An 11831-nucleotide genomic window follows, 5' to 3' on the forward strand; every position below is an offset into this window, starting at 1 on the left:
GAGAACTGGTGCTGCTTTGACTTCAACCACGCCCTTCACTTCTCCCTAGCTGCCCAGACTGCAAGGCCCAACCCAATCCCCGCTCTCCTGTGAAGCCTTCCTTCACTGCCTCACTTCTTCCTGCAGTCCCTGCAGTTCTCTACAGATTTCAAAGCAGTATCTCATCTTTTCAGCACCACCACCACATCTTCTTGTTATTAGCTGCAGTTGGGTTGAATATGACCCATAGCAACCCTGTGAACATCAGATCTGGACCCTGTCATATGCCATCCTCATCACCTCTGCCACATGAGCCTCATTTTTCAGTATCTTCCACTCTGAGGGTTCCCCCTCTCATGCTAGGTCTAACAGTGTTCCTCTGTTGTCCGTAGGGTTTTCAAAGATCGATTGTTTCAGAAATGGATGGCCAATCCTTCTTCTTAGACAGCCACATGGAATGTGGAATATCATCCCCATTTAACAGATGAAGCAACCAAGGTTCCGAGAGTGAAAGTTACCTTCCCAGGGCCATGGGATTAATTGTCAGCACAACTGGAACAAACTTGGGTGTATATTTTTTGATTCTCAGCTGGACCTTCTCCTTAATGTTATGTTCCTCTCTGCCAGCTGCTAAGAGCAAAGATAGACATTCTCCTTCTGTTTGATTTCCTGCCTTTGAAAACCTGCTGTAGAGTCAGCTATGACCCCAGGCTGACTCTACAGTACTTAACAACAATTCTTATTTAACTCTGTTCCCCCAACCTTGGAGCTCCATGCGCCTTTCCCATTTCATCCTCCAACACTAGTTCATGTCTTTCTTTGAGGGGATGGGACCCAGGCAGCTTGGTCTCTGATGTCCCTCCCTGCGCAGACGCCATGGAGCTCAGCCCAGCGGGTAGTGAAGGAATGGGCAGATGCGTTTAACCAGCGCCTCCCTCTGTGTGCCTGAGAATCTGCTCGCCTCCTTTTCACAACTGAATCATCTGGAGGCATTGGAAGCAGACAGCTCTTACATGCTAGGTAATTGTGAGGCTGAATCATTGAGACTCCATGTGTGTTTTAGGCCATGAAAACATGGCCATGTCTGATGTCTTGCAGCCATTTCCCTCTGAGTAAGCATCTCATCTTGATACATAGCTGGGTTTATAGGATGTATCAACAAGAAGAAGAGGACTTTTTTCCCTGCTCCTATTCACCTTAGTTCTTCTCATTTGCCAGTTGTATCCCAAAGGAACACTGGAATACTTTGAGTTCTAAATTGTTGTTGTTATTGTGTGCTGTTGAATCAGAAGCAGGTCATAGCTGACCCTCCAGCAGGTTTTGAGAGGCTGTAAATTGCATGGAGGAGACTGCCTATCTTTCTCCCATAGAGCAGCTGGTGGATTTGAACTGCATGCCTTTGGGATGTTAATGGGGCTCCTTATCACTAGGCCATCAGAGCTCCCTGGGTTTTAAGTAGGGTACTCACTTATATATTGTTTTCAAACTTTATTGAGTGTGATGTGGTACACGTGACAGTTACACCAGTAAAATAGGTATAAACATGGACATATGTTATTGTTGTTGTTAGGTGCTGTTATGTTAAATATGACTTATAGTGATCCTATATACCACAGATCTGAACCATGACCTATCCTGTGCCATCTTCACACTTCTTGACACACTAGAGCCCATTGCAACAATCACCATGGCAATCCACCTGGTCGAGGGTCTTCCTCTCTTTTGCAGATCCTCCACCTTCTAAATGTCATGTCTGTCTCTAAGAAATAGCCTCTTCTAGCAACATGCCCAAAGTTTGTGAGGTGAAGTCTCATTATCCTTGCTTCCAAAGAGCACTCTGGCTGCACCCTTTCCAACATAATTTGTTATTTTGACAGTCCATGGGATGTTCAGTGCTCTTCTCCAACACCACAGCTCAAAGGCATCAATTCTGTCATCCCTAGTCATTGTCCAACTCTCAGATGCAGAGCAAGTGATCGGAAAGACCACGGCCTTAACCAAATGCACCTTAGTACTCAAATGGACATCATTACTCCTCATTAATTTGGAGTAACTACTTACCTACCTACCTACTTACCTACCTAAGTAACCTAACTGCAGACTTTGCAATATATCTCCTTATTTTCTGACTGCTGGTACCAAGGGTGTTTATTGAGGACTCAAGTGAGATGAAGTTTTGACAATTTCAATTTCTTCTCCACTAGTATAATAGGCATAAACTTGGACATATGCTCCCCTAATTTTGAATAAAATGCATGACTGCAATTGGAAGGAAAGATATGGACAATTGTTCATGAAGACTTCAGTGTGGAGTCGGCTATCAAAACTGTGTCATCCAGTGACAGCCAGGCAGTACACTTTCTGCATCTTCGCTTTATGTTCTGTCCACGACTTAGCCTATATGGAGGTATCTGGGTCTTATTTTTTACTTTCTCTTTCTTCCAGAGATCTTGCGGATCATTCAGTTGGACCTCGACCTAAAGTATAAGACTAACATCCGAGAGTTGTTTGAGGAGTTCGACAATTTCCTGCCAAGCGCTGTGATAGGCATAGCCAGGGAGATGCAGCCTGTGTACAGGTATGTTGTAGCTCTGAGGGGGGTGGCCTCTTGACTTCTCCTCCATCTGTCACCCTCTCCCTGCTGCTGCTCATGCAGATAGGCACCTATCAGTGTCTTTCTGTAGAGTCCCGGGTGGTACCCAGGAGCTCTGGTGGTGGCAAGAGAGTCTCTGCTGAGTTGTGCTGCTAAACCAAAGGCTGCACATCTCAGGTGGTTCGAATCCACCACTGACCCTGCAGGAGAAGGGTGGACAGTCTGCTCCCCCCTGGGAGGCTCAGCCGTGGAATCCTAATAGAGGGTCCCTGTGACTCAGAGCCAGCTTGACGGCAGGAGGCGAGTGAGCGAATGTGTGAGTAGGTCAGTGGGTGAGTGGCACAAATCGTTAACACGCTTAACTGCAAACCAAAAGGTTGGAAGTTTAAGTTAACCTAGAGGCCCGTTGGAATAAAGGTCTCGTGGTCCACTTCCAAACAATCTGCTGTCGGAAACCTTGTTTTGCTCTGTCACAGTAGGATCACCAAGAGTTGGCAGTGACTTGATGGCAGCTGACTGGCAGGCTGGAATATTTTTACGTTTAATGTATTTGGCTGCTCCTTGGAGGCAAGGATTCTGAAGCTCTGTCTGACGTACTTTGGGCATGTTGCAAGGAGGGACCAGTTTTTAGAGAGGGACATCATTCTTGGAATGGTGGAGGAATGGCACAAGAAGGGAAGACCCTCGATGAGATGGATTGATTCAGTGACTGGGGTACTGGGGGCAGGTGTGTCAGAGACTGTGAGGTTGGCTCAGGATAGAGCAGGGTTCAGAGCTGTTGCACATATGGGTTGCTATGAGTCAAAAGCAGCTTGATGGCACACAGCAACAACCATGTGGAGTACATTTGTATTTATTGCTTGAACTTCAGATATAGGGAGCTCTGGTAGCCTCGTGGTAAGAAAGTGTGCTGCAATCCTGAAAGCACATGGTTCAAATCCACCAACTGCTTTGTGGGAGAAAGATAAAGCAGTCTCTGCCCATGCAGTTACCTGCCTCTGGAAACCTGCCAGCAGGTCAGCCATGGGTCAGTTCTGACTTGACGGTACCCAGCAGCTACAGCGGGTGGGCCTGCTCCTGAGCGCCGTGGGTGCTGCCTCATTTGGGGGAATCTTGTGAGCTTTTCCATTTGAAAGACCTTGTTGTTTGGGCTGTTGGCTTTGGTTAAGCTCAGAATTTTAAAATCTTGGGCTTTGTCTCACAGAAGTGGTACCAGGCTATAAGGGAACCCTAGTGGCGTAGTCTGTTGTACGTTTCACTGCTCACCAAAGGGTTTGCATCCCAGGCAGTGTGAATCCACCAGCATTTCCACAGGGGAAAGGTGGGCAGTCTCTTCCCGCTGTGATTGTGAGCCTTGGCGAGTCGATAGAGGGTCTGCTATGAGTCAGAAACTCCAGCAACTGTGGACCAGGAGACATATTCAGCAATATTCATGGAAATGACTACAACCATCAGTATTAACAACTGAAAACAGCCTAAATGTCCATTTTGTTGTTGTTCATTGCTGTTGAGTTGGAACCAACCCACAGCCAATCCTCCAGCAAGTTTTCAGAAGCTGTAAATCGCGCGGGAGGAGATTACCCATCTTATTCCTGAGGATCCGTGGGTAGATTAGAATTGATTACCTTTGGGTTGGCAACTCAACTCCCTATTCATTAGACCAGCAGAGTGCCAATATCCATAGGCAATGTAAAAGAGAAATGAATCGTGTTAAATTCATCCAGTGGAGTGCTATAAAGGAACCCAAATTAGCAAACTACTAGTAGCTATTGTAATAAATAGGCAGAATTAAACTGTAATCCTTACGGATGCATATATAGATAGTAAAATTATAAAAAGAAGTAAGGAAATTATTCCAAAAGCCTGCCTGACAGTTATCTGTAGGAGGTTGAGTTGGGAGGAAAGAAAACACAGGATATGTGGCAGCCTCAAGAATGTGGCAACGCTTCGTTTCCTTTTCTGGGTAGATGCTGTGCATCTTTTGCATGTAGTAAAAGCCACATGACACACAAGTAAGGAAAGAAAGGCAGGAGCACTCACAAATATTTGTTTAAAAACCAGGCCCATGCCCTGTGCCTGTAGTTGCCTGTTGTTGACTCTTCCTCCCCTGGGTCAGAACCAGAGCTGTGCTCTTTTGCTCCGAAAGAGCTGAGTTGTCCCCTGGGCTAGTGTGTTCTTGCTCTCCTTACAGACTTCCTAATGCTGGCTCTCTGTGGACCTCCCGGGAGCAGTGCCCAGTCTTTGGAGAGCCGGAGGGCATGAGCAGCTAGGGACGCAAGGGCATGCATTTCCCCGGAGAGGAAGGAGAAGTGACAGCACAGCTTGGTGGTGCTGTTTGCAAGGCCTAGGTCACATAACAGGAAATTCCTGCAAGGCCTCTGAAGGAGCTGATAACTCCCAGGGCCTTACGTAATCCTCTTGCAAGTTGCCCCAGAGCCATGGGGGCCTCTTTCTCTGGAGCAGCAGGAGGAAGAGCTTGGAGAACAAGTTGGGCAAACAGGTGCCATTGTGACGTGCAGTGGTCTTATTCCCCCACTCTCCTGTGAGGTGTGTGTTAGGGCGCACGCTAGCACATACTGGATCAGAATCTACATAAGAGTCACCTGGAGATGTTGTTAAAAGTATGGGCTCTGATTCAGTATATCCGGGGTGAAAATACACAATCTTGGTAAGAGGTGCAACCAGCAGGAAGCAGTGTTCGGACAGAAAGCTGCTTATCTGCTCCTGAGCTTGCAGCTCTGCAAAGCCTGTGCCCTGGCTGGGGAACCCAGGCTCATTATTAAATGCGACTGGAGTGCTGAAGCAAGCCTTCAAGCCCCCGGCTTGGCGTTTTCACGTGTCATATAAATGGGAGCCTAATCATACTTCATTTACATAATGCTGGCTGGAATTGATATTTTTGTAGAGCTGCGATTTTATAAATAGTGAGACTTGACTCAGTTTAATTGTCCGGCCTTCTCAGAAGGCATCGGAAAGATGTTCAATTCCACACGTAATCACGGAGCTTCTTGCCTTCAGAGTCTTTAATCACTGTTATGTGCTGGAGGAATGATGACACCTGCGCTGCCGGGCTGCAGGTAGAAACCAGAGAGGTTTGCACAGTCAGCATCAACAGAGAGCCAGACGCCTTCCCGAGTGTGCTTCCTCCTCCTCCAGCTGAAATGTTTCTAAAGGCCTCTGGTAATTAAGTCTGTAAACTAAGGCCCCGCGCTAATATGCGCCCTATTGGCCCTGCATAATTGCCTTTTAATATGTGCAGTCTCCTGCTGGCACTGGGAGGAGCGTGGTGTTGCCTGGGGCACGCAGGGAGTAGGACGTTTTGCCTGATTTTTTCCCCACAAGAAGCTACAGTCTCAGTGGCCTGAAAGCCCAGTGATCCTTACTTGAATCTTTGGTGTCTGCTCCCAAGGAAGGTAGTGGTTGTGCAGAGGGGTGAGAGAGAATACAGAGACTGGAGACGACAGAGTACTTTGAGGGGCCTCACAGTATGTGCACCTGTCTTCTCACCTGAGAGCACCTTGGGGAACTTGCCCCCAAGTCTTTCTTCATCAGGAGGGGAACATTCGAGCATGATGTAGGAGAGGTTTTTTGGGGATTTGTTTTTCATGGTGGGTGCAATCCGCTGGGATCTATGAGAAGAAAGGGAAATTTAAACTGTTCCAGCACACAATAAAACCTGACTGCTAACTGAGCGTGTTCCGATTGGAAAGTTCACTGAGCAGGAATACATTTTGGATCTCCCCAGCTGTGTTATATTTTATAATCACAGGTCTGACAGTTCCTTCACTTCAAAAGGGCACATATTAAGTCATTTTTATGGATGTCTCCCCTCTATTTTGTGCCAGGAGTGTTTGTGTCTTGGAGAGGAGTGGGGAAGAAAAAAAATTCCATGCTGTGCCTTGTGCAGATAGTTGGATTCCCCCACTCCCTTACATACACTAGTGGAACTCTGGTGGCCTAGTCTGTGAGGACTTGTGCTGCTAACCCAAAGTCTGGACCTCTCTGGCAGTTCAAATCTGCTAGCAGCTTGCAGAGAAAATGCAATTTGTTGTTATGAGCAGTAGGATAGGTCTCAACTCAGAGCAACCTTGTATCAGATCAGAACCTTGCCCTACCCTGATCATCTTCATGATTTCTGCCATGCTTGAGCCATTCTTACTGTCATTGTGTCAACCCATCTTTTATTATTTTATTGTTTGCTTACACAGTTTATGTACAGTGTGTTTCACACTATCCTTCATTCACATTGTGTTTCATACAGTCATTCCCATTCATTATGTTTTAGAAAATTCATCATCATTAAACAATGCTTTCCCTGTCTTTCCAGATCCCCACCAGATCTTTCCCATTTCCTTTACCCCCCTCTCCCTCCACCCACCAAACTGTGTAACCTTATGATTTCGTTCCTACCCCTCCTCACCCCTCTGCTCCCACCCTCCCCACATTAGATCCTCATACATGTTTTACTAGTTATTTTTCTATTTTTACAATAATGGTCTTATGCAGTATTTGTCCTTATGAAACTGAATTAGTTCACACAACCTAATGCTCTCCAGTCCCTCTCAAGTTATGTAGTGGGTTTTTTTAAATTATTATGCTAGTTTATTTACAGAATTCAAAACATTGTTTTCCAGAACAGATTCTTCTAATTTCCCTCAAATTGTACAACTCCATGACTAATCCTCCCTCCCCTTGCACATCCTCACCCCTCTGCTTCCACTCTCCCCACTGGATCCTTATACTCATTATGTAGTAATTTTTGAAATTGTTTCTCCTAAGTTCTCCATGGTATTCGATCATGTGAATGTATCACAATTTCTCAATCCATTCAATTGTGCTTGGACATCTGGGCTATTTCCATGTTCTTGTGATGGTGAATAATGCTGCTATGAACATTGGTGTATACATCTGCGTTTGTGTCTCAGTTCTCATTTTCTTGAGGTATAGTATAGTCTGATACAGGCCATGGTCTTTGCAATCACTTGTTATACATCGGAGAGTTGGACAATGACTAGGGAGGATAGAAGGAGAATTGATGCCTTTGAGCTGTAGTGCTGGAGAAGAGTATTGAGAGTACCATGGACTGCTAGGAAAACAACAGATTCATCCTGGAGAGGGTTAAACCAGGTGGCTCCTTGGAGGCAAGGATTCTGGGGCTTCGTCTGACAAGCTTTGGACATGTTGTAAGGAGGGATTGGCCTTGGAGAGGGACATCATGCTTGGGAGGGTGGAGGGACAGCGCAGGAAGGGAAGGCCCTCTATGAGGTGGATTGGTTCAGTGACTGGGGTAATGGGGATGGGCGTGTCAGAGACAGTGCGATTGGCACAGGATAGAGGAGGGTTTAGGGCTGTTGTACATAGGATCGCTATGAGTTGCAAGCGACTCGACGGCACATAACAACAACAACAACAACGTAGTCCTAGCAGTGGAATAGCTGGGTCATATGGAATTTCTGTTTCCAGCTTTTTAAGGAAACACCAAACTGCCTTCCAAAGTCAACTCACTTTCCGGAAAGTCATCCTTTTTCCCCCTGACCCTCCACCCTTCCCAGCAAGATGTCTTTTTCTAGGGATTTGTTATTCCATGCATCATGCCCGAAGTTTGTGAGAGAATATTTCACCATTCTTGCCTCTAAGGAACACCTTGGTTTCACTTCCTCCAGGATAGACTTGTTTGTTCTTTTGGCAGTCCGTGAAATATTAAGTACTCTTCACCAACACTGCACTTCAAAGGCATCAGTTTCTTCTGTCATCTTTATTCGCTGTTCAACTTTCATATGCATAAGAAATAACTAAAAAATGCCATGGCTTGGATCAGATACACCTTAGGCTCTTTAGCATTTTGGAGGGCTCCTTGACTATAGATTTACCCCATGAAATACATATTTTGATTTCTTTGTTGTGCTACCACAGGTGTTGATTGTGGATCTAGGAAATACCAAATCATTGATAATTTCAATCTTTTCTCCATCTACCAATGTTTTGTCCATTGACTCAGTAGTGAAGATTTCTGTTTTCTTGATGTTGAGTTGTAATTCATATTGAAGCCTGTAGTCTTTGATTTTCTGCAATAAGTATTTCAAGTTGTCTTCCTTTTTTAAAAAAAGATTGCCTTTTTAAAATTTTTATTTTTGTGCGTGTGTGTGTGTGTGTACCATCAAATCGAATCTGACCGGTACAGGAGGAGAGTGCCCCTCCTTCTCCAGCAGAACATTTAATATTGTTTGATAATTTCCACATTCTGTACAATCATCTTCACCCTGCCCCCCCTCCAGTGGGTCAGTTCTGACTTAATGGCAGTGAATTTGAGTTTTGAGTGTAACAGACCATTGTGCTTTCTGGAGCATGAAGAAGGGAGCACAGGGTGTTGAGATGGGGTAGTGGAACTTTCTCTCTTGGGTCCTTGTTCAGATCCTGTTTGAAGCAAACATCACGTGACCTTTGTCATGTGGACAGTGTGGAGCAGTGGTCATCTCCTGTGAGCGTCGACCATCCTTTCCTCCTTGACCTCTCAGCCTCTGCATCAGGGAGCTAGAGCCTTGATTATTTGGGACAAGTGCTCAAAAGGGAAGCCCAGTCCCTTCTCTGTAAATAAAGTTATTTTTGTAATTAGACGTAATTTTGAAGATATGTGCTAGTACGGGTTACTATCTTGAACTTGTTTTCTTCAGAATGTGTTAGAAAAGGAAAAGTACTGACTCCTCTGTATGTGCAGCTTGTATGAGATAGAAATGCATGTGAGCGGCTAAAGCAGTACTCGGGCTGCACTCAGAAGTCTGGGCTGTGGTCCTGGCCTCCCACAAAGTGTCCATGTGACCCTCTTCAAGTCCCCGAATTCTCGGACCCAAAGTCTTCATCTGAAAATGGGTAAAATATTACCTGCTGCATGGAATTACTAGGAAACGCAGAGGAGGTAATGCACCTAGAGGTTTTCCTTTCTTCACCTCCTCTATCTTCATCGCGCCTCTTGAGTTCTATGTCCGTGTGATTTGTTTTCCTAGATAACTTGCTACTCTGCCCATCACCCACCCTATCCAAACCCAACCCCAACCCCAACCCCATTGGCATCAGTCCATCAGTCAGTTCTGACTCGCAGTGACCTTATCACACAGGTAAGATTCCCCCCCCCCCGCCCCCGCCCCAGGGTTTGCATGGTTGTGAATCTTCATGGAGGTAGGACAGCTTTCTCCCGGGGAGCAGCTAGTGGCCCAAACTGCTGCCCTTTCTTTAAACAACCACACACTTTAATCAGTGTACGTATGTTCAAATAGTGCACATATATATTTATGCCAAATAGTTGTTTATTGTTTACCTGAAATGTAAATTTAACTAAGTGCCCTGATTTTTGTTTGCTTGCTAAATTTGGCTATCCTAGAACAAGAGTGCACAAAATAAAGCTTGGGAGGAAACAGGCGTGAGAGTGAGGGGTAGGAAACAGTTCTTAAAGCCTCTGAGAAGAATGAGACCTTATCACCCTCCAGGTGCTGGGGAGACCCCCAAAGTGCTAAGTGGTAGAAATGACTAATGCGCTCGCTCAGCTGTTGATCAGAGAGTGGGCAGTTCAAGGCTACCTGGAGGTGCCTTGGAATCTACTTCTGATGGTTGGGAATCAGCCATTGCAAACTCTGAGGAGTACAGCTTTACTCTGACACACGATTCACCAGGCTTCTCTAACAGCCTGTTCTCCTGGGAGCTGGAGGCCTAATGCTGGAGTAGCCTCCGCCATAGGGCTTATGCTGAGCCTGGAGTAAGCGAGAGAGGGAGAGAGGGAGAGAGAAAGTGAGAGAGAGAGTGAGAATGAGAGAGAGAGAGACAGAGTGTGTGTGTGTGCAATCTTAGAGAGTGTGTCTCCGTGAGTGTGTCTGTGTCCCCAATCTTAGAGAGTGTGTCTCCGTGAGAGTGTGTGTGTGTGTGTGAAGGAGCTGGCCCTGCAGCACCAGTTTGGGTCACTCTGTCTCAGGACTGACCTCCTGAGGAGCCTCTGAATGGGTGCATTGTGGGTGGGGACGAGGGCTTCCGTTTGATTCTCTTGACTCCACAGGCTGGCTGTGTGCTGGTCTGAGCCCAGACTCGCCATGTGGTCAGAGCTGCACACTAATCCTGTCAGCTGCTGATAATACACCACTGGGCAGGAATGTGCCTTTGTGGTATTTTAATAATGTCCACTATTTCACCTTCTGAGGTCACTTGCAATTAACTGTCTCGAGAAACCCACTGGAGGGTCCGCTATGTGTTGGTTCCGATTTGACAGCGCACAACAAGAGCAATAGCATTTGAGCCAATCAAGCTTTCTTCCAGCTGCTTAAAAGAGTATTTCCAGCTTACCTGCAGGCTGCTTTTCCCCACTCTTAAGACAAAGGAGCTCTGGTGACCCAATTTGTGGAATGTTACACTGCTAACTGAAAGGTCTCTCGGCTTTGTGGTTCAAGTCTACCAGTGGCTCCTCAGGAGAAAGATGGGTTGTCACAACCCATTAAGTTATAGGATATCTGAATGAAATATCTCAGTCACAAAAAGACAAATGCGGCATAATGCCACTGTTATAAAAGAGGACTGACATAGGGGTTGGGGGGAGACTGAGAAAGATGGGATAAATAATGTGTACTGCATTGAAACAGATGAGGGAGAGAACCGTTTAAAAGGGATATATGATTAGTTGGACAAGAACAAACTGGGAGGAGGGTAGAGAGAATAGTGCAACAATGAATGAATGGAAACCCAAAATCTCTGTAAATGTTTATGAAAATTAATAAAATATAATTATAGAAAAAAAGACAAAAAAAAGGGATATATGATTAGATATTATTATCATGGCAGGAGTCCAGAATGAAGGTAGCATAGTGGAGTGAACTTCGGGGGAGGGATTGAATAACAAGGAAAGAATTTTTTTTCTTGTACTTTTCAAAAAGAAAAGTGAACTGGGGTGGGAGTGGGTGAGCAGGGAGAAGAGTGCAACAATGAATGAATGGAAATTCAAAGTCTCTTTAACTTTCATTAAAATAAATTTAAAATAATAAAAAAAGATATAGGATATCTTAATATGTTGTTGTTATGTGTCTTTGGAATGGATTCACAGCTGACCCTCCAGCAGATTTGTAGAGATCCTGTGAACAGTGGCTCTGAGCCTTGCCCCAGGCTGAGCCAACCTCAGCATCTGACACACCTGACACCATTGCCACAGTCACTTGTGTCAGACCATCTCATCCAGGATCTTCCTCTCCTTTGCTGACCCACCACCCTTGCAAGCATGATGTCCTCC

The 11831-nt window shown here is 45.6% G+C and overlaps 1 protein-coding gene across 1 annotated transcript in view; it reads left to right on the plus strand.

The window, feature by feature from the left end:
- Positions 1-855: 855 nt before the first annotated feature.
- The window catches only part of LOC102873302 (xyloside xylosyltransferase 1-like), a 108111-nt gene continuing 97135 nt past the window's right edge, over positions 856-11831 (plus strand). Inside the window, exons 1-2 of the mRNA XM_006896148.1 lie at positions 856-874; positions 2425-2557. Of these exons, the coding sequence (XP_006896210.1) occupies positions 856-874; positions 2425-2557 (152 nt within the window). The remainder of the gene's footprint in view (positions 875-2424; positions 2558-11831) is intronic.

Source organism: Elephantulus edwardii, unplaced genomic scaffold (assembly GCF_000299155.1).
Source record: "Elephantulus edwardii isolate Elephantulus edwardi_28Jun2011 unplaced genomic scaffold, EleEdw1.0 scaffold00183, whole genome shotgun sequence".
Lineage (NCBI taxonomy): Eukaryota > Metazoa > Chordata > Mammalia > Macroscelidea > Macroscelididae > Elephantulus > Elephantulus edwardii.